Raw genomic sequence first — 21,308 nt, 5'->3', positions numbered from 1 at the left:
AAGGAACTCTGGAGGTACTGTGTGTTCCAAGTGGTAAATAGTGTCTGTGCATTTCCCAAGATTCTTCTGGAGCACTGTTAAAAAAAAGACTTCAGGGGTCCAACCCACTTTTGGTTCAGTACATCTGGGCAGGTGGGAGAATCTGTTTCTCTGAGTTCGAAGGGATGTTCATCTGGCAACCACTTATGACATTCACCTCATTTCTCCTTTCTATCCCTAGATCTCCGATCTGAGCCTCTATCCCACTTACTAAGACAGGGTACCAGGGATTAAGGTGTAAGGATATTCTCACCTGTTTATAGGGAGCAGAGTATATTGTGTAACTGACCTGGAGCCCCATGCCTCCTCCACCAGCAATCTTTCCCTGAATGAGCACACGTGTCGCGAAGTTTTTTTCAGGTCCCATTTATTTTTGGCTCTTGGGGCAATGTCATCTTTTCAATATGAAAAAAAGCAGCAAGTTCAACACAATAGAAATCTGAAGTGTAGAATAGGACAAAATCAAGAGGTGGGGAAGCAGTAGCAGAAGAGATGAGATGTTTGCCAAGACGGCAGGTGTTCTGTCCTCTCTCTGGGGAATGACATTTAGGTGGCAGCACATACCTTTCCATATAGGTACAGAAGGGGCTGACTTTTTTTTTTGGTAAGAAAAGATGGGGGTGGGGAGGGGCTTCCTAGAGGCTTAGAGACCAGGGCTATCTCTTACTTCTCTTGACCCCCTTTCTCAAACAGGGGAAAGGAGGGAATCCAACGTTATTATGAAGGAGATAAAGTGGAAGAGGAAGGGATTCCCACTTGATAGGGTAGGGGCCAGAAACTTGCAAAGGTAATAGCTCAGGACAGAGCTTGTAAGGAGACTGAAAATGAAGATAATACTGTCAACAGCTCTGCAGAAGCTGAGAGGAGCGGGGAGATACCTGGCACCTAGGACTTCAGTACCCTGGATGCCCCTTTCCAAACCCAACCCTTTCTGGTAGGGACTTCTACCCGCTGCTCACTTTCCTTCCCCTGGGCCAGCACAATGGCCTAGGATGGCAGTCACCAATCCAGGTTTTCAGCACACAGTTCTAAATGAGATTTGAGGAAACCCAGCCTCTTCAAGAGCTATCTTGAAAACAGAGGGAAATGTTAACTGGACAGATGGGAGGAGTGGGCACCAGAAGGAAAATGACAGGGTTACCCAGAATGGCAGAAATCTAGGCTCGCCAAGAGTGGAAAGAGAGAAGAGACATTCAACAAACAACAAATATTTATTGAGCGCCTATTATGTACCAGGCACTGTTCTAGAATCCCCCCCAAAAAAGAAAAACAAGATAGAGGCAGAAAATGCAAATTCTGAGGGAGAGGAAAGGGGTCGTTGAGGAAGAAGGCTGAGGGGATTGAGAAGCCTAAGGTGATAGGGACTTGGCCTTAGGCCTCCTCTTCGGCCTCCTCACCGAAATCCTCTTCCTCTTCTGCGGTGGCATCCTGGTACTGCTGGTACTCAGAGACGAGGTCGTTCATATTGCTCTCAGCCTCGGTGAACTCCATCTCGTCCATGCCCTCACCTGTGTACCAGTGGAGGAAGGCCTTCCGGCGGAACATGGCCGTGAACTGCTCTGAGATACGCTTGAACAGCTCCTGGATGGCTGTGCTGTTGCCAATGAAGGTGACTGCCATCTTGAGACCACGGGGTGGGATGTCGCAAACAGCTGTCTTGACGTTGTTGGGGATCCATTCCACGAAGTAGCTGCTGTTCTTGTTCTGCACGTTGAGCATCTGCTCATCTACCTCCTTCATGGACATCCGCCCACGGAACACAGCAGCCACGGTGAGGTACCGGCCATGGCGGGGGTCACAGGCAGCCATCATGTTCTTGGCATCGAAGACCTGCTGGGTGAGCTCAGGGACAGTGAGGGCTCGATACTGCTGGCTGCCACGGCTGGTTAGAGGGGCAAAGCCAGGCATGAAGAAGTGGAGGCGTGGGAAGGGCACCATGTTGACGGCCAGCTTGCGGAGGTCAGCATTGAGCTGGCCAGGGAAGCGGAGGCAAGTGGTGACTCCACTCATGGTGGCCGAGACGAGGTGGTTCAGGTCTCCGTAGGTTGGCGTGGTCAGCTTGAGGGTGCGGAAACATATGTCGTAAAGGGCCTCGTTGTCAATGCAGTAGGTTTCATCAGTGTTCTCCACCAGCTGATGGACGGAGAGGGTGGCATTGTAGGGCTCAACCACAGTGTCAGACACTTTGGGTGAGGGCACCACGCTGAAGGTGTTCATGATGCGGTCAGGATACTCTTCACGGATCTTGCTAATGAGCAAGGTGCCCATTCCGGAGCCAGTGCCCCCACCCAGTGAGTGGGTCAGCTGGAAGCCCTGCAGGCAGTCACAGCTCTCGGCCTCCTTCCGAACCACATCCAGGACCGAGTCAACCAGCTCGGCTCCCTCTGTATAGTGGCCCTTGGCCCAGTTGTTGCCTGCCCCGGACTGACCTGTGATGGGGTTAAAAGGCAAGCTTGTTCAGTCAAGTGTGAAAGATACACAGCCCCATTTCTACCTTTCAACTTTTGGATTAAGGCCAGTGGATTTATCTTCCTTCTTACTCCCTGATGATACATCTGCCCCTGTATAATTTGCTATCTAAATTACTACCACCACTCTCCATTAGATTTAAAAACACAAGTCTGTATAAACTCCAGTACAATCATTTCTAACTCTTGCTGCACCCAAATAACTCGATTAGCACTATCTATTGATATTTCCCTAACTCACCAAAAACAAAGTTGTCTGGTCTGAAGATCTGACCAAAAGGACCTGAGCGAACAGAGTCCATGGTTCCGGGTTCTAGATCCACCAAGATAGCACGAGGGACATATTTGCCACCTGGAAGAAATAAAGTAGAAGAGTGAAAACTGGAAGACGTAGAGATAAATAAACTGGGGCCAAGAGAGCCGGGGACCCAAATGTGTGATTTCAGACATTGCCACCAGGTGGCAGCAGAGACACTGGGAAAAGCGAGAAAGGTCTCCAGTGAGTGTAGATAGATTCATTCAAAGGGGGTAAAAGGTGTCCCGGGGAGGCAGAGACCCCAAAGAAGTGGGAGAGATGGGACCCCTGCTTCCCGGGCTCTTGCCCTCACCTGTGGCTTCATTGTAGTACACGGAGATGCGGTCCAGTTGTAGGTCGCTGTCCCCATGATAGGTGCCGGTGGGGTCGATGCCATGTTCATCACTGATTACCTCCCAGAACTGCCAGGGAAGAGCAAAGAGTCTTCAGCATCTCAGGGTCCAGCCAATTATGCTCCCCTACTGCCATTTTAGCTCCAGATTCGCCTTTGGCGGGCCCTCCCCAAACATCTAGCATTTCTTCTGCCTGCCACACCCTTCCCCTAGCCACATGCACCTTCGGGAAAAAGGCAGCTTTCACTGCCTGGGACGTGAGATGCTGTGTGGCTTAAAGGGTCCGGCGATTGCGCGGGGTGGGTAGATGGAGGTAGTCGCCCTGGGCACAAAGAGACGGGGTGGGGGGGGGGCCGAGAAAAGGAGGCACTGCAGCAGCCCACCCCGCCCTGCACGTGACCGCGGCGCACGCACGCGCCAGGCGGCCGACAAAGGGAGGTGCCGCGCGAGGGCGGGGCCGAAGGGCGAATTCCGCGCGCCAGGGGCGGGGCTTGGCTCGGGCTCGCGCGCCCCCCGCCGGCCAGCCTGGCCGCATTGTCCCAGCGCGCCAGGGGCGCCCGGGTCCCGCCCTTCTGCTACAACGTAGCAGCCGCACTTCCTCCCTGCCCCTCCCCCGCTACACTGTAACCGCGCGCAAAAAAAAAAAAAAAAAAAAAACCCTCCCCCTTGGCCTCAAAATTTCATTTCTTTGCTAGCTTTTAACCCCCTTGCTTTAAATGAGGTTTTTCTTCCTTTGTCCTATTCTCCAGCTCTGAGGAACCCCTTTAAAGAATGGACTCCCTTTCCCTCCTCGCCCTTTCTCCCTATCTGTCCACGCCCTTAAGAGTCTGTTAAGGGGAAATAAAAGGAACAAATTAGTCTAGCACATATTAGCCTTCCATGCACGAAAAACTGCGGGACCGCCCCTTGGGGATCGCGGGCGCCCGGAGATTCCTGATCATTTGTAAAGGATATCGCCCAGCCCACCTGGCTCAGCGCGCCCCTACATTTGGATCTGACCTCTCGGCAGCTGCCCGCCATCCTCGCCCCTTCCCCCCTCTGGGTTAGCCCCACGAAGCCCCGCCAAGGGGGATGCACATGGGGAAAACCTCATCCAGCTTTTGTCTCGGGCCGTTTCCGCATCTCCCTCGCTCCCCGGTCCTCGGACCGTTAGGAGATCCCCTTTCTAAGTAAAATTTTACAGAAACTCGGTTTTCCCGCCCCCTAACCCTGAAGGGTGCTTTTAACAGCTTCCCCAAAATAAGCCTGCCAAGAAAAATAATTCCTCATTTTTCAAAAGCAAATCCTAAGGTTCAAAGGTGCATTTATATATAAAAGTTTTGAGGGGCAAATCTGGACTAAGAATGGAAGATGCAAACGTTCTACAACCATCCGTCATAATATACCTGTTTGGATTTGTTTTTTTTTTCCTTAAAAATAAATACAGTCAAAAGAGGTTAAAAATCCTTACCTTGGCACCGATCTGATTGCCACACTGACCGGCCTGGATGTGCACGATTTCCCTCATTGTTAAAATTTATTCTAATCTTTTTGCTCGCCTCAAAGTATGTACGGGGCAAAAAAATAATACGGAATTAGTTTTTCTCTGCTGCTGGTCGCAGGGTGAAAAGATGGAACGGGACCCGGAGGCTGAAGCAGCGAGGTCCGAACGCGGCGGCAGGAAGGTTCTGAGAGGGAGAAAGGAGAGGGGAGGGCGCGGGAGGAAAGGCGGGCAGGGCGGGGCGCGCGTGCGCGGGGGCCTGGAGGCGGGAGAACTCGCCGCGCGCCGCGGTGGAGAGACAAAGCCTCACTAGGCTGGCCCTGATTAGTCCGTGCCGGTCCTGTATCACAAGTCCATTGGTCCTTGCTGGACGAGCGCAGTCCTGCCTGGGAGTTGTAGTTCTCTATTGTTGTCCACGCTGCAAAATGAAAGGACGAATGGGTGGGTACTGGGTCTGGGGGTTTTGGTTTAGGTGTTTTGACTGAAAAACGGCCTGGCGCTAGGGTTCCTTCCTCTATGCCTGACTCTTCTGGTATCAAAAGAGAGTAGTTTTAGCAGGGTACAGGAATTGGGAACTCTGGTGTGCCAGGCTTTGGAAGGTGGAGTGAGGGCACGCCCTGAAAGCTCCCCGCTGCGGTAGCTCTTGGGAAGACAGGACTGCTTAGCTCAGCGAAAACGGGGAGAAATGCGGCACCCTGATCTGCTAACAGCTGGTCCCTGGTGACCCAACTGGCATGAACTCCAGTGAGCTGCGGCTCCCCCAGATATCTCGGGAAGGAGGAGGGCATTGCCTTCCTGCTATTTCCTTGGGAGCTTTCTAACGATAATATTTAGAAAGAAACAAAATTGCATCAAGGACTTTTCAGTATAAAAAGTAATTGTTTGGAAGGTATGTTCAAGAATAGAGAAGCAGATATGCCGGAAGTCTCCGTCCATGTGGGGAATCTGCGCCTTAGAGCAGCGTTTAACACAGTTTTGTCAAGAGGCGAACTGTGGGGTGAGATACCTGATAGGCACTTTGATGAAGTCAGTGTTTTTTCAATTCGCTGATTTCACTGAGAGGTGGTTGACCATTGCAATCTTTCAAGAACCTCGGGATTAAAATAAAAGTAGGGAGGGTGATGGGAAAAAAATGGATGAGCTCAAATCTGAGTGGCATGTTTCTTCTCAGGGATTAATTCAACTTGAGCGATATTAAATGTGCACCAAAGGAGCTAGGAATACAAAAATGATTAAGGATTAGCTCACTGGTGGCTCAGACGGTAAAGCGTCTGCCTACAGTGTGGGAGACCCGGGTTCGATCCTTGGGTTGGGAAGATCCTCTGGAGAAGGAAATGGCAACCCACTCCAGTACTCTTGCCTGGAAAATCCCATGGACGGAGGAGCCTGGTAGGCTACAGTCTGTGGGGTCGCAAAGAGGACACGACTGAGCGACTTCACCTTCACCTTACCTCACTGTCCTCCAGGATCTTGCAATTTGGTGAGAAGTGTATAACCACTAGTGTGGTAAGCACCATGATTAAAGGACATGGGATATCAGGCTCCGTATGTGCTCAGTCATGTACGACTCTTTGCGGCCCCATGGACTGCAGCCCGCCTGGCTCCTCTGTCCATGGGATTTCCCAGGCAAGAATACTGGAGCTGGTTGCCATTTCCTTCTCCGCGGAACCTTTCCGACCCAGGGATCGAACTCGTTTCTCCTGCGTCTCCTGAATTGGCAAGAGGGCTGTTTACCTATGAGGCACTTGGTTAGATGATAGCAAGGTGTTAATTCACACTGGATTCAACACACATTTCTCATCTTCTAAATAAAAGAACATAAATTTCTGTAAAACTCGTCTACCCAGTTAAAATGTTTATGTTTGAAGGCACAATCACAGTGAAAGTAGTTATTTTGTGGTAGTGAAGAGAGTTCAGAATTCACGATTAAAGTTTCAATTTGTCTCTAACAGCCGTAGGAGCCTAGGCAAGCTAACTTCCGCAGAACTCTTATTTCTGGTCAGAACGAAGTGAGAATACGAATGCAAACGGTCCTCCTAAATTATTCCCGTGAAATTGTCTTAGTATGAAATTTAGCAAAATAATTTATCATTCTGTAGCCCTTCAAAGACCTCGGTCAGCCTTTAAGATGGTTAACAAAAGAGTTCTCTCCGTTTGCCTAGATATCTTTACTCTAGGATAATGACCTCAAAGTGTCCATCAGGAATGGATTCTCAGGGAGGAAATGACATGACTTCTAGATGAGCTAAATCAAAAGGAAATGAACTTCCATTGTAGTGAGTCCTCAAGCGCCACGCCTACGGGCTATTCTCCAGACTGAAGTCTTCAGCCACGACTGCAGCCCGCAACCCTTATATTTCTCATGAGTCAGCGGACACCATTTCTGGGAGGACCAGAGAAGGCGCTCTGGCCGCACTACATGCTTAGGTCGACGACTGTGGTAAGCCCCTCTATCCGCTGCTGGCATCCAGACTCTGTGGTCGCAACTTGGAAATATACGCGGGAAGTGGGTGGTGAAACCGCAGTGGGTTGTCCCTTTGGAGCTGCCCAATCGAAGTGCGCTATTCTGTGCGCCTCCGAGGCTTCCGATTACCGCCTCGTCCAACGGATCTGTCTCCCCGGAGAAGCCGCCCCTTTGAGCCGTAAGGGGGCGGGGCGGGGCGGGGGCGGGGCTCCGGCTATGCCTCCGCGTTGGATTGCTCCGTCTGCTTGCCGCAGGGCCGAGAAAGACAAAGGCTTCAGCCAATCAGCTAATCAGCCCCTTCCCCGCTCAGGCACTGGCACCACCCCTGTCGCGGCCGTTACTGGTGGCGCGCGCGGGGACTCAAAGTAGGTGAGTTCTGGGGGGCCTCGCCCACGACTCCCCGGATGCCATCTTGGTTCTCCCGGAGGGCGGGAGGGGCGTGCCTTGGTTACGACTGGGCGGAGGATTCTTGGAAATTTGCTTCTCGGATTATAACCCTCATCTTCACTTGACGGCCCTCCCTGAGTTTAGGTATGAAGACACTGGGAGAGGTTGGGCTCAGAGGGAACCCTTGGGATCGAGATCAAAGTTGAAGGCCCATTGTATTGGAGCCGAAGGTCATGGGCGCCGCTCATTTCGCCTTCATGAAACGATGTTAACACTTTCTCCATGGAGGTGTCCCACTTTCCTTGTCTACATTTTCCCTTTAAGGTAGCATCTTTCAAATTTAATTCCCACCCATACTAGTTTGACTTTTCATCTTATTATTTCATCAGGAGAGCAGAGTTAATTTTCGTTTGACTCATGAATGTATTCGAAATATCTCTAATGGTATCAGGTACACAGTAACTACTGTTGAATTAACATGATGGACCCTTGGGGAAAAGACAGTTCTAACTGGTCCAGTTCTCAAGGGGGATGTGTGAGGCAGAAATGGAATGTAATAGTTACACTATGGTGAGACCTATTAGGATAATATAAGTCCACCAACCACCGTGAAACACTTAGGATACATGGGAAATAGGGGAAAGTACCAGAACACAGAGAAGACTAAAGGCAAGGCTTTGCTTCGAAAGTGACATTTGAGCTAAAAGGATGGATTGGAGTTGGATCACGACACTAGGGGCAACGTCCTAAGGAGCTGGCTAAGGCCTGCAGATGTGAGAGAACGAGGATAGTGTGTTCAGAGATTAAGGAGAAGGTCCATGTTGTAGAACCACAGGCTTGGACGGGGTGGGGATGGGACACACATTTCAGGAGATGAGGTTCTGATTGTTAAGGGTCTTGCTAAGGAGTTTAGATATATTTTATCCTATGGGTATGGAAAACCATCAAAGAATATTAAACAGGAAGAGACATTATCTGAGTGAAAGTTACTCAGTCTTGTCTGACTCTACAGTCCCTGGAATTCTCCAGGCCACAGTACTGGAGTGCGTAGCCTTTTTCTTCTCCAGGGGATCTTCCCAACCCAGGGGTTGAACCCAGGTCTCCCGCATTGCAGGGAGATTCTTCACCAGCTGAGCCACAAGGGAAGCCCCATTATCTGAGTGATCTTAGACAAATCTGTTACTCCATCCCTGTTGCAGTTTCTTTATCTGAGAAATAGAAAGTAAAATAAGGAGTTTTCTGGCAGTCCAGTGGTTAGGACTCCGTGCTTCCACTACAGGGGGCAGGGGATCAATCCCTGGTTAGGGAACTAAGATCCCACATGCTGTGTGGCCTTAGTTGGGGCATGTGGGCTATAGTTCCCTAACCTGGCGTTGCACCCTGGCCCCCTGCATTGGGAGCACAGAGTCTTAGCCACTGGACCGCCAGAGAAGTCTCTCAACTCAGTTTTTGTTTGTTTGTTTTGTTGGTGTTTTGTGGTTTTTTTTTGTTTTTTTGTTTTTTTGGTTTTTTGGCCATGCAGGATCTTAGTTCCCTGACCAAGGATGGAACCTGCACCCCCCAGCAGTGGAAGTGCAGAGTCTTAACCACTGGACAACCAGGGAAGACCCTTATATTTCTGTACTTGGAACTCTGTTACATTTCTTTCTTATTCTGTGTCATGGTCAGAGATATTTCTTAAATGCTTCAGAGGAATAACAACAGAATGATTGGCAGAAAGAGAAGCATCAGCCTCCATAGCTATCCAGGAGACTGTAGTAACCAGTCTCCTCCCTGAGGCTGTGTGTGTGAGCCACTGAAGGAAGGGATAATGTGTTTTTTTCCCAGATCATGGAAGACACCCAGATTTTAAACTGGGAAGTTGAAGAAGAGGAGGAGGTTGCAGAGAGCCCCAATGAATCTCTGGGGTATAGCTTGGAGCCCCTAGCACAGCTGCATATCTTCAGTAGTTCCTATGGACCAGAAAAAGGTCGGGAGTAATTTCGTGCTAAAGTACTGGCCTCTTATTTCTGTGGGGAGGTAATAGGATGATTGCAAGCTTAGATATGCATCTGTGAGATCTGGAAAAAATGTCTTACTGGGGATGGAAAAGTGGGGATGATTATCTCATTGCTCCAGGCAAGGAACCTGGACTCCATGGGGGTGATTTTACCTTGTTAGGAGAAGATGAAGGAATTCGAATTCAGATAAAAATCCAGTGAGGTCTGGAAATGGAAGGTGGTGATGTTTTCCACAACAATGTGAATGTACTTGATGTCACTGTGCTATACATTTAAAAATTGGCTGAACGGTAAATTTATGTATGCTGTGCTGTGCTTAGTCGCTCAGTTGTTTCTGACTCTTTGTGACCCTATAGACTGTAGCCCACCAGACTCTTGTCCATGAAATCTGCATGCAAGAATACTGGAGTGGGTTGCCATGCCCTCCTCCAGGGGATCGTCCCAACCCAGGGATCAAACCTAGGTCTCCCACATTGCAGGTGGATTGTTTCTAGTCTGAGCCACCAGGGAAGCCCAAGAATACTGGAGAGAGTAGTCTATCCCTTCTCCAGGGGAGCTTCCTGACCCAGGGATCAAACCGGCATCTCTTGCATTGTAGGCAGATTCTTTACCAGTTGAGCTCCCTGGGAAGCCCAAATTTTATATATATTTTACCACAATAGAAACAATCCAGTGTAGATGGATGGAATGTTGACTATGAATAATGCATTGCACATATTCTTTATTAGCTAGTTATTCTAGGGCCTTTTATTTTTCTAATGCATGAGGGGGACCTTGAGTGAGTCGTGGGGAACTTAACAAATGTTTTTCTTAATAGCAAGTTAGGAGTATGGCTTTGGAACTCACCTACCTCTCTAATTCTTAGACTTCCCACTCTACCTTGGAAAGAACATGATAGGCCGAATGCCTGATTGCTCTGTGGCCCTGCCCTTTTCATCAATCTCCAAACAACATGCAGTGATTGAAATCTCTGCCTGGGACAAGGCGCCTGTCCTTCGGGATTGCGGGAGCCTCAATGGCACTCAAATCCTGCGGCCTCCTAAGGTCCTGAGCCCTGGGGTGAGTCATCGTTTGCGGGACCGGGAGTTGATTCTTTTTGCTGACTTGCCCTGCCAGTACCATCGCTTGGATGTCCCCCGGCCTTTTGTCTCCCGGGGCCCTCTAACTGTAGAGGAGACACCCAGGGTACAGGGAGGAACACAACCCCCCAGGCTTCTGTTGGCTGAGGACTCAGAGGAAGAAGTAGGTAAGTTTGTGTATCAGGAGGGTGGGTGAGGAGACAGGGACGGTGAGTGTGAAACTCTCCACTTACTCATTTCTACTCATGACAGATTCCCTTTTGGACAAGTGTGTGGTGAAAGGACCAAGGACCTCCTCTTCGGCAACAGTCGTTCCAGAGAGGTGAGTGTCAAAGAGCCAGGCATCTGAGTCTTCAGATGGATGAGGAAGCAGGGGCTGGAGGAGCCATCTCTGGGAGAGCTAATTACCATCAAAGTCTGGGCTGGGGAACCACACATACTCCTTCACTCAACTGAATTTTTACTGAGCGTCTCACGTGCCAACTAGAGAATTAATTGCTGGAGACAGAACAGCAAGTACTACCTTGCGTCTGCTCTCAAGGAGTTCCTACTTGAGTGGGATATCCCTTCTGGGAGAATTGATTCTATAGGTTTCTTCTCTTCTCTTCCCTTCACAGTGATGAAGAAGGGCCTTCCCCTGCCCCAGATGGGCCCGGGCCACCTTCTGCCTTCAACTTGAACAGTGACACGGATGAGGAAGAAAGTCAGGAGTCAGGAGCAGGGGAGGCCTCTTCAGCTGCCAGAAGAGGTACCGCTGCAGAGACGGAACAGCCTGAACCTGTCACAGCCGAGATCCAGATTGAGAAGGATCAGTGTTCCGTGAAGGAGAGGAACAGGGACACAGAAATTGAGAGGGATGTGAGGAATGGGGTGGTTCCGACTGGAGTGATTCTGGAGAGGAGCCAGCCTTCTGGGGAGGACAGTGACACAGATGTGAGTGATGAGAGTGGGCCTCGAAGAAGGCTTGTTGGGGTCCGTCCGAAAAGGGCCTGGTCTTGTAACTTCATAGACAGTGATACCGATGGAGAGGACGAGGGGATCCCTGCTACCCCAGCAGTGGTTCCCATGAAGGAGAGGCAGATCTTCCACGAAGCTGGTACACAGAGCCCTCAGGCACCTGGTGTGGCACGTCAGCAGGAGAGCCCAGCTGATGGTGATACAGATATAGAGGAGGGGGAGGCCCCCCGGGACAGAAGCCAAGCCTCCGTGGTGATCGACAGCAATACAGACGATGAGGAAGAAGTCTCAGCAGCACTGACACTGGCACGTCTAAGAGAGAGCCAGGCTGGTAAGTGGAACCGAGATCCAGATGCAGAAGAGACCAGGGCCCAACCCGTGGCCCTTCTGGAGCGAAGCCAGGCCTCTGCTGGGGGAGACAGTGACACAGATGTGGAGGAAGAGGGGCTCCCAGTGGAAAGGAGGGGAATGGTTCCCAAGGGTTACATGGACAGGGAATATTCAAAAAAGAGCCAGCACCCTCCCAGGGACAGTGATACAGAGGGGAAGGAAGATGAGAGCTCACCGGGGGTCCACCTGGAGAGAAGCCAGGCCTCTGCACAAGTGGAGGATGAGGTCCCACTGGGGCCAGCTGTTGCACTTCCGGAGAAGCGTCAGGTACAAGGCATAGTGTGGCCACATCACACCGATGCGGAGGCAGAAGGGGACCCGGCACAGCTCCCCGTGCTGCGTCTGGAGGAAGCCCGGCCTCCTCTAGCTGGGGACTGTGAACTGGATTCGGAGAACACATCTGGTGTCAGAAAGAGCCAGCTTCCGGCGGAAAAAGATGCTGGGACCACGTGGGCTGCAGCCGTTCCTGAACAGGACAGAGCACTTGCCATCGGGACCCAGGGTGGGTCATCCACGGCACCAGGAGAGCAAGACCTTCTCCCGGTCTCAAGGGAAGACCTAGCAGATATGGTGGTGGACATAGGCACTCCAGGGGAGCCCCAACCGCAGAGAGAGGGGGCCCAGACCACTACAGGAAGGGAGAGAGAACCACATGGGAATAGGGCCACAGACTCTGGAGACAACCTCCACGGTAAGTGCTGGCCTTTCTTCCTCCCTGGAGGCCTGCGATAAAGAATGCTTCTTGCTTCTAGCGTATCTTAGTTCATGTGAGCTGCTATAACAGAAGACCATAGACTAGGTAGCTTATAAAACAACAGAAGTTTATTTTTCACAGTTCTGAATGCTGGGAAGTCTAAGATCAAGATACCAGCAAATTCAGTGTCTGATGAGGCCCTGCTTCTTACAGATAGCCGTCTTCTCGTTATGTCTTCATATGGCAAAAGGGCCCAAGGGAGCTCTCTGGAGTCTTTCTCTCATTTTTTCTAAATGACTTTATTTATTTTTGGCTGTGCTGGGTCTTCCTTGTTGCGCTGGCTTTTCTCTAGTTATGTGGAGCCAAGGCTACTCTCTAGTTGTAGTACACTGACTTCTCATTGCAGTGGTTTCTTTTGTTGAGTATGGGCTCTAGAGCTCAGGCTCAGTAGTTGTGGCACACAGGCTTAGTTGCTCCAGGGCATGTGGGATCTTCCTGGATCAGGGCTTGAACCTGTGTCTTCTGCATTGGCAGGCAGATTCTTTATCACTGAGCCACGGCTGAGCCTGCACTAATACCATTCATGCAGGCTGCGCCCTCATGACCTAGTCACCTCCCAGTCACCTCCTAATGCCCTCACATTGGAAATTAGGTTTCAACATAAGAATATTTGGGGAGACACAGATTCAGGCTATTGCATAGGATTGGGGCTGTGGAGAGAACTGTAGAGAAAAGGAGTTAGGATCAGCTCTGGTTTTTTAATTATCCTGCATTCCTCCCCACCAGATTCTGAAGATCTGGACCTACCAGCTACCCAGTGCTTTGTAGACAGAAAGAATCAGAGCCTGGAAGGTGAGGCCATCTTTGTTGTGTGGATACTGGTACAAGCAGGAGCTGGGAGATTAGATTGGTGGTCCTTGAAGGATGTGAAGGCTGGCATAGGCAGCAGAGAAGACTGGGAATGGGCCCTCAGAGTTCTATGGAGGAGCAGTGCTCAGGCCATGCTTTTTTGTGTAGCAGCCCCCAGCATGGAGGATGAGCCCACCCAGGCCTTCCTGTTTCCTCTGCCCCAAGAGCCTGGCCCTTCCTGTTGCAGCTCCCAGGCCACAGGTATGAGAAACTCACGCCTCTTCTGTGCCCTTAACTTGGCATCCTTATTTCCCCTCTGTCCAGTTCAGTTCAGTTCAGTCGCTCAGTCGTGTCCAATTCTTTGCGACACCATGAATCGCAGCACGCCAGGCCTCCCTGTCCATCACCAACTCCTGGAGTTCACTCAGACCCACGTCCATTGAGTCAGTGATGCCACCAGCCATCTCATCCTCTGTCGTCCCCTTCTCCTCCTGACCCCAATCCCTCCCAGCATCAGAGTCTTTTCCAATGAGTCAACTCTTCGCGTGAGGTGGCCAAAGTACTGGAGTCTCAGCTTTAGCATCATTCCTTCCAAAGCCTGTCTTTATAGCCTTTGACATTTTTTTGCTGATGTTCCTCCATCTCAGCAGAAAAGAATGCTACATTAAGTCAGACCCAGAGAGCAACTACTCTAGCAACTAGCTTATTTTAATTTAAGTATTTGGTTGCACGGAGTCTTAGTGGTGGCACACAGGGTCTTTAGTTGCAGCACGAGGACTCTTTACTTGCAGCATGTTGGATCTAGTTCCCTGACCGGGGATCAAACCTGGTCCTCCTACATTGGGAGCTCAGAGTCTTAGCCACTGGACCACCAGTGAAATGTTATGGCTCTCTTCCTTATTCCCAGCTTTCCTTTAATAACTCACTTAAATTTATTATGCATGAATTTGTCTTAATCTTTTCTCAAGCTGTTACCTCTTTAACCTACATCCCTCTCTCTCTGACTCTGCTTCCAGGTTCCTTGGATGAGTCATGGGAGGCCTTGGCAACACAGCCATTCTGTCCGAGAGAATCTGAGGCCTCCGAGACCCAAACCGTTGTCACCCTCCTTGACACCCATGCATCTTGGCCCCCTCCATCTAGGACAGCACAGCAAGAGCAACATCCAGAGAGCCCAGTCCATGAAGAGCCACTGGGGATGGAAGGCAGAGAGATGCAGACTGTGGAGAAAGAAATGGGTACCCCAAGAGAAACAGCAGAGAGGGTGATCCCTGAGGGAGGGCCACCGCAGGAGGAAACCAAGAAACTGCCCTCAGAAGGAGAGAGGGAAGATGTGACGGGAGAGGAAGAATTAATCGGGGGGATACAGGGCAGAGAAAAAAATCAGGTGTTAGCTAGAGATACTCAGAGCCAAGAATCTGACAAAAAAGTGAAAAGTGCAAGTACTGGAAGGGGAATGGAGATTGTAAAGGTAGAAATTGAGACACCCAAGGAAACACAAGAGAAAGAGAGAGAAAAGCAGACTCTCGCAGAGGAAATATTTGAGAGTGAAGCAGGGAAACCGGTAGTAGAGAGAGAGAGTGAGGCAGATGGGTTAGAAGTCAAGGGACCCCAAGAGCTACTGGACAGAAGCCCACAGATGGGGGAGACAGAGGCGGGGGACCAGGACCAGAAAGGCCAAGCCTCTGGTCTGCCCTCAGAGCCTGGAGCAGGGGCAGGAGACCTTCAGGGACTTGCTTCAGACCCAGTAGCTTCTGGGAGCCAGGCAGGTGGAGGAAGGGGAGCCCCAGGGAGCCCCAGGAGGCAGCAGAGAGGTAAGTGAAGGTAGAGGGGAGCCCAAAGTGGTCCACATCCCTATGGTAATTGACTCCTAGGTGACTGACTGCTTAGACCTCAGCTGCTTGTCTCTCCCTCTGTCCAGGTGACTTGAATTGCGAGATGCCACCTGCTCAGAAGGCTTCCAGGGTGAGAACTGCTGTCTTTACCCCCACCCCACTCCACAGGTCATCTCTGCATCTCCTGCACAGCCCCTTCCCCTGACCTTGCTTTCATCTACTCCTTTCCTTTTCTTATTACTTTTCTTCCATTTTCACTGCTCCTTAGTTAGCTTCTGTTTACCTTGACACCGGTTATTTTCCATATCTATTTCCCACATTCTGTCTTCCTCTGCCTGTCTCAGAACGTTCCTTTTTTCATGTCCCTTTCCTCCCTTCTTTCTCCCAACCATCCTCTTTATTACTATTGTCCATATATGGCCTTTTGGGGCGGGGTCTTTGGGAAAGAGGAAATTCCAGTTCTAATGGAACTAATAAAATTCTAATTCCAGTCTAATGGAACAAACAGAAAGAGAAGTGCCATGAGCACACTGTCTAAACAAGTAGTGAGAACAATATCCAAGTCCTCTCTCCCTTCTCTCTGCCTCTTCTTCACTGGCTTCTCTTTCTCCCCAGGGTGATCAGGAATCCCCAGATGCTTGTCTGCCTCCTGCAGCGCCTGAAGCCTCAGCCGCACTCCCAAATTCCCTCATCTCTCAGATCCAAAAACCTCCCGCTCCTCAGTCCCTCCTTTTTCCCTCTCTAGCTCCTTTAGAACTGCCTATTCCCAGGACCAGACAAAATGAGACTCAGGAAGCTCCAGAGACTCCCTTCTCCTCAGAGCTGAACTCTGTCCACCCAGAACCCAAAGTCAGGCTCCAGGCGTCCTCTCCAGTTTCTTCTCTACCCCTTGAGCCCCACCCTACCACCTCCACAGGCCAGCCTATTGCCCTTGAACCCATATCTGGGGTCTCTCGGAGCAGGACACGTAGTTCCTTTGATGTAACTGCCTCATCAGTTGTCCCCACAGCCGTTGCACTGCAGCCATCCACCTCCACAGACAAGCCTGTCACCCCTAAGCCCACACTTCGGGCCCCTCGGGGCAGGGCACAGAGGTCTTCTGTCAAAACCCCTGAACCCAATGTCACCACAGACCAGCCTGTTGCCCCTGAGCTCACAGCTATGGCAACTCGGGGCAGGGCACAGAGGTCTTCTGTCAAGATTCCCAAACCAGATAACCCCACAACACCCAAGCCCCAGCCTTCCACTTCCACAGACCAGCCTGTCATCCCCAAACCCACATCTCAGGCCCCTCGGGGCAGGACACCTAGGTCTTCTGCCAAGACTCGTGAACCAGCTGTCCCCACAGCCTCTGAGCTCCAGCCTGCTGCCCCTAAAGACCAGCCTGTTGCTCCTGAGCTCACATCTAGAGCCACTCGGGGCAGGACACAGAGGTCTATCAAGACTTCCAAACCAGATATGCCCACAACCCCCGAGCCCCAGCCTTCCACTTCCACAGACCAGCCTGTCACCCCCAAACCCACGTCTCGGGCCCCTCGGGGCAGGACACCTAGGTCTTCCGCCAAGACTCCTGAACCAGTTGTCTCCACAGCCTCTGAGCTCCAGCCTTCTGCCCTCACAGATGAGCCTGTCACTCCTGAGCTCACATCTAGGGCTACTCGGGGCCGGGCGCAGAGGTCCTCTGTCAAAACCCCTGATCCAGTTACCACCACAACACCTGAGCTCCAGCCTTCCACCTCCACAGACCAGCTTGTCACCCCCAAATGCACATCTCGGGCCCCTCGAGGCAGGACACGTAGGTTGTCTGCCAAGACTCCTGAACCAGTTGTTCCCACAGCCTCTGAGCTCCAGCCTTCTGCCCCTGCAGACCAGCCTGTTGGTCCTTGGGCCACTCAGTGTAGAAGACATAGGTCTTCTGTCAAGACCCCAGAACCAGTTGTCCCCACAGTCCCTGAACCTCAGCCTTCCACTTCTAAAGACCAGTCTGTCACTCCTGAGCCCCCATCTCAGGCCACTGAGAGCCAAACACATAGGTCCTCTATCAAGGCATCCCAGCCAATGGAACCCACAGCCCCTGACCTCAAACCTTCCTCCCCCACAGACCAGCCTGTCACTCCCAAGGTCATAGCTCAGGGTGGTCCAAGCAGGACAGGAAGGGCTTCCACAGCAAGTGCTGTGCTGGTTCCTACTACCCCTGAATTCCAGTCTCCAGTCCCGTCAGAACAGCCTCTTCCCCCTGACCCCATCCCCGAAGTCAACTGCAGCAGGAGGCTGAGGGCCACTAGGAAACATGGGTCTCCTATAGCTCATGTTCATGAGCCCTGCACCGTACCCCCTGAACCTAACTCCCGCTCTTCAAGGAACCAAAGACATGGGGCAGTGAAAGCAGCCAAGCCCCTTAGCACCATTCCTGAGCCTGCCTTTGCCCAGCTCCCCAAGGCACCGCCTCACACTCCCCAGGTGCCAAAGGAGGAGGCAGCAGATGGATCAGGCTTCACCCCAGAGCCCCAGCCTAGGGCCTCTCAAAACCACAAGAGGCCTTCAGCTACTGCACATTCACCTCCACTTCAAAAACGGCTCCAGAGAGGGAGAGTCCCTCAGAAGGCAGCATCCCTTAAGGAAGAAGAGGAAAATCCAGTAGCGAGGCCGAGGAAGGAAGAGGTGAGAAGAAGGCTTGGGGCCACGAAGTTAGGAAAGGGCCTGGGGGCTCGGAAACCTCCACCAAGTTCTCTCTCAATCCCCCAGGGTGTAGTGATTCCAGGTCCAGGCAAGAGAAAGAGAGAGCAGACAGAGGAGGAGTCCCAGGGAAGACCGAGCCGCAGCCTGCGACGGACCAAACCGATGCAGGAGTCCACGGCCCCCAAAGTAGGGGAGAAGGCCCAAGGGGCCTCATGGGAGATGGAGATGTGGGAGGACGGAAGGAGACCCAGGGGATTTGAGGGAGGGGCTGGTTGCTGTACCAGCTCAGGCTAACCGCCTTCACAGGTGCTGTTCACCGGTGTGGTGGATGCTCGCGGAGAGAGGACGGTGCTGGCCCTGGGGGGCAGTTTGGCCAGCTCGGTGGCCGAGGCTTCTCACCTGGTGACTGATCGGATCCGCCGGACGGTCAAGTTTCTGTGTGCCCTGGGCCGGGGCATCCCCATCCTCTCCCTGGCCTGGCTGCATGAGGTGAGAAGCCAGGAGATGGTGACACACACCCGCAGAGACAGTGACGGGAGAAGGCTGCTCAGGTGAGGCTCTAAGAAGTGGTGGGAGGAGCGTGGCTACAGGAAAATGAGGTTAGTGAAGCAGAAGGCTTCATTCCCTGAGCTCCCTACTGTAAACTCTAGACAGAAAAGCTGTGTGAAGGGCTGGGCTGAGCTTTGGTGCTGACTGTTACCGTCCTTAGTCCCGCAAGGCAGGCTGCTTCTTGCCCCCGGACGAATATTTGGTGACTGATCCTGAGCAGGAGAAGAACTTCGGCTTCAGCCTTCGGGAGGCCCTGAGCCGAGCTCAGGAGCGAAGGCTGCTGGAGGTGAGGCTGTCTGCTGACCCCTGGTTCAGCCATTTCCCAGCCGTCCACAGCCTCTCAGAGCATCTACTGTCTCCACTGTTTCCTGCCTCCTAGGGCTATGAGATTCACGTGACCCCCGGAGTCCAGCCACCGCCACCTCAGATGGGAGAAATCATCAGCTGCTGTGGAGGCGCCATCCTGCCCAGCATGCCCCGGTCCTACAAGGTAGGGGTGGTGTGCTGAGGGTCTGGAGAGGTGGCTGGAATGGGTACAGGTGAGAGGAGAAATGGAGGTGCAGCTGGCAGCACGGAGCAGTGAGAGGCTGGGGAAGTCCTGTGGTACAGAAACGGGTGGAGAAGACGGAAGAAGTCTGCTGATACAAATGGACTTGTTTTTTCCTATATTTACAGTCTTTTCAAATGTACACAAAGGGAACAACCCAGCGAACCTCCGTATACCAATCACTCGGATTCAACAGACTAATTTAGATGTTGCTGCATTTGCTCTGTTGCTCCCTTTTTTTCTTTTTGTTTCATTTTGTTTGCTGAGGTTGTTAAGGGAATCTGTAAACATCATTATTATTTTTTCCTACATACTTAAAATATACATTTGTAAGAAATATGCACATTTCTGTATAATCACATGTCGCTATTGGTCAATAACAAAATTAAGTTGTTTCCTGTCACTTTGTCATAGTCCATTAATCAAATTTCTCCAGTCATCTGAAAGTGTCTTTTTACAGTTCAAGTAAGGATTCAAGCAAAGTCCATGTATTGCCACAATTGCTGTATCTCTTGATTCACTTTTAGTCTAGAGCATCCACCCCAACCCACCCAGCCTTTTTTCTGCCACTGACTTCTAGCAGAAACTAGGTCAGTTTCCCTTTAGAATGTCCCATGGTCTGCATTTTTCTGTTATATCATTTACCTTGTTTTTCTATCTTTTGTATTTCCTGTAAATCATAGTTCACTTAAAAAACTTGAACAAATTCAGGTTCAACTTTCTGGCAAGAGTTCTGCATAGACAGTGTGTGCCATGTGACTTCCCATCAGGAAGTATTGTTTTAGTGATGCTCAGAGTGATCAATGAGTCCTGAACCTATTTCTTGGATTCTTTTTCACCCCTGACTTTCTCTTTTCGCTCTTTGTCTTTCTCCAGCCTCAGAGGTTCGTGATCACATGTTCCCAGGACTTTCCTCGATGTGCTGTTCCATATCGGGTTGGGCTGCCTATCCTCTCACCCGAATTCCTGCTGACGGGAGTACTGAAGCAGGAAGTCAAGCCAGAGGCCTTTGCCTTCTCCACTGTGGAAATGTCATCCACCTGAAAACCCCACCCTGGTACCCTTTTCCCTCCCAGACCAATATAGAAAATGTTAGAAATATTCAGAAGAAAGAACTTAGGGCTTTAGAAAAGATTGGGGTGTCTGATCTGATTTGTCTTGGAACATGTGTGGGGCCAAAACAGGCCTTTTGGTAAACAAAGATAGGGAGACTGGGAGCCATGGGTTTTCTTAAATGGCCATTTAAAGTTGGCCAGTCCCAGGCTCAGATGTCTTGTCGCCGCTCAGGTTTGGCTGGCCTGCTGTACTGATTGCTTTGTGGCACACAGTGTCTTGCCTCCTGTTTGGAAGCCATTTATTTCTCCTCGTCGTTTCTTTCTGGGACTCTTACTCATCCTGTACAAGATAGTGAAAACAATTTTAGCGTCAGGAACTTGAAAAGATGCTTGGAGTGAGTAAGTTTGAGGGTGGAGTTATGGAACGCTCCTAAAATTTCCTTTCTCCTTACCCCATCTTGTTAGAAGCATCCTTTAGCTTTGACGTTGAGCTAATCTCTGCAATTTTTCTTTTTTTGGCTTGCTTTTCTAGTATTTATAAATTTAAAGCCTAGGTTTAATGTCTGTGATAAATAAATATTCACTCTGTGCCTTATGGTGTAGTGCAGTTTTATTTTTTAAATCTTAAAAGTTGGTTGATTATAAGGATTTGAGGAAATTAGAACCCATATACATTGCTCATGGGAATGTAAAATGATTCATCCACTGTGGTAAGCAGTTTGACGGTTTCTCAAAAGTTAAATATAGAATTACCATATGATCCAGCAATTCTCCTCATAGATATACAGCCAAAAGAATTAAAACAGATGTTCAAACAAATACTTCTGCACAAATGTTCATATCAACACTTTAGCAAGAGCCGAAAGATGAAAGCACAAATGTTCATCAGCAGATGAATGGATAAACAAAATGTGGCATATCCATACAATGGAGTATTATATTCAGTCATAAAAGGAGATGAGGTACTAATTGTGCTACAGTATTTTGAGGATGAACCTCAAAAGCATTATGCTAAGTTAAAGAAGTCAGACACAAAAAGTCACATTGTATGATTCCACCTGTTGGAAATACACAGAATAGGTAAGTCCACAGAGACAGTAGGCAGTGCTTGTCAAGGGCTTTCGGGGAGGGAAGATGGGGAGTAATTGCTTAACAGGTTCACGGTTTTATTTTGGGGTGAAAAGAAAA

At 50.5% G+C, this 21,308-nt stretch overlaps 2 protein-coding genes across 12 annotated transcripts; one reads left to right on the top strand and one right to left on the bottom strand.

The window, feature by feature from the left end:
• TUBB (tubulin beta class I) lies at positions 393-4,850 on the bottom strand. The gene is made up of 4 exons (XM_013973992.2): positions 4,606-4,850; positions 3,116-3,224; positions 2,749-2,859; positions 393-2,468 (listed from the first exon to the last, which is right to left on the bottom strand). The coding sequence occupies exons 1-4, from the start codon at positions 4,660-4,662 to the stop codon at positions 1,411-1,413; spliced, it is 1,335 nt and encodes a 444-aa protein (XP_013829446.2). The 5' UTR covers positions 4,663-4,850; the 3' UTR covers positions 393-1,410.
• MDC1 (mediator of DNA damage checkpoint 1) lies at positions 5,059-20,715 on the top strand. 11 transcript variants are annotated; one of them, XM_013973976.2, is made up of 16 exons: positions 5,059-5,076; positions 6,913-7,075; positions 9,314-9,455; positions 10,352-10,732; positions 10,818-10,887; positions 11,183-12,603; positions 13,393-13,458; positions 13,627-13,716; positions 14,472-15,269; positions 15,377-15,420; positions 15,906-17,951; positions 18,036-18,155; positions 18,276-18,458; positions 18,679-18,804; positions 18,898-19,008; positions 19,942-20,715. In XM_013973976.2, exons 2-16 carry the CDS (start codon positions 6,998-7,000, stop codon positions 20,107-20,109), a joined length of 5,844 nt encoding a protein of 1,947 aa, XP_013829430.2. In that variant the 5' UTR covers positions 5,059-5,076; positions 6,913-6,997; the 3' UTR covers positions 20,110-20,715. The 11 variants fall into 11 exon arrangements, with proteins under 11 accessions (XP_013829430.2, XP_013829429.2, XP_013829433.2 ...); XM_013973975.2 differs by having other exon boundaries at positions 13,624-13,716; XM_013973981.2 differs by having other exon boundaries at positions 5,060-5,076; positions 13,624-13,716; positions 14,472-14,693.

This window comes from Capra hircus, chromosome 23, assembly GCF_001704415.2.
Source record: "Capra hircus breed San Clemente chromosome 23, ASM170441v1, whole genome shotgun sequence".
Taxonomy (NCBI): domain Eukaryota; kingdom Metazoa; phylum Chordata; class Mammalia; order Artiodactyla; family Bovidae; genus Capra; species Capra hircus.
This window is presented reverse-complemented; position numbering and strand designations above follow the sequence as displayed.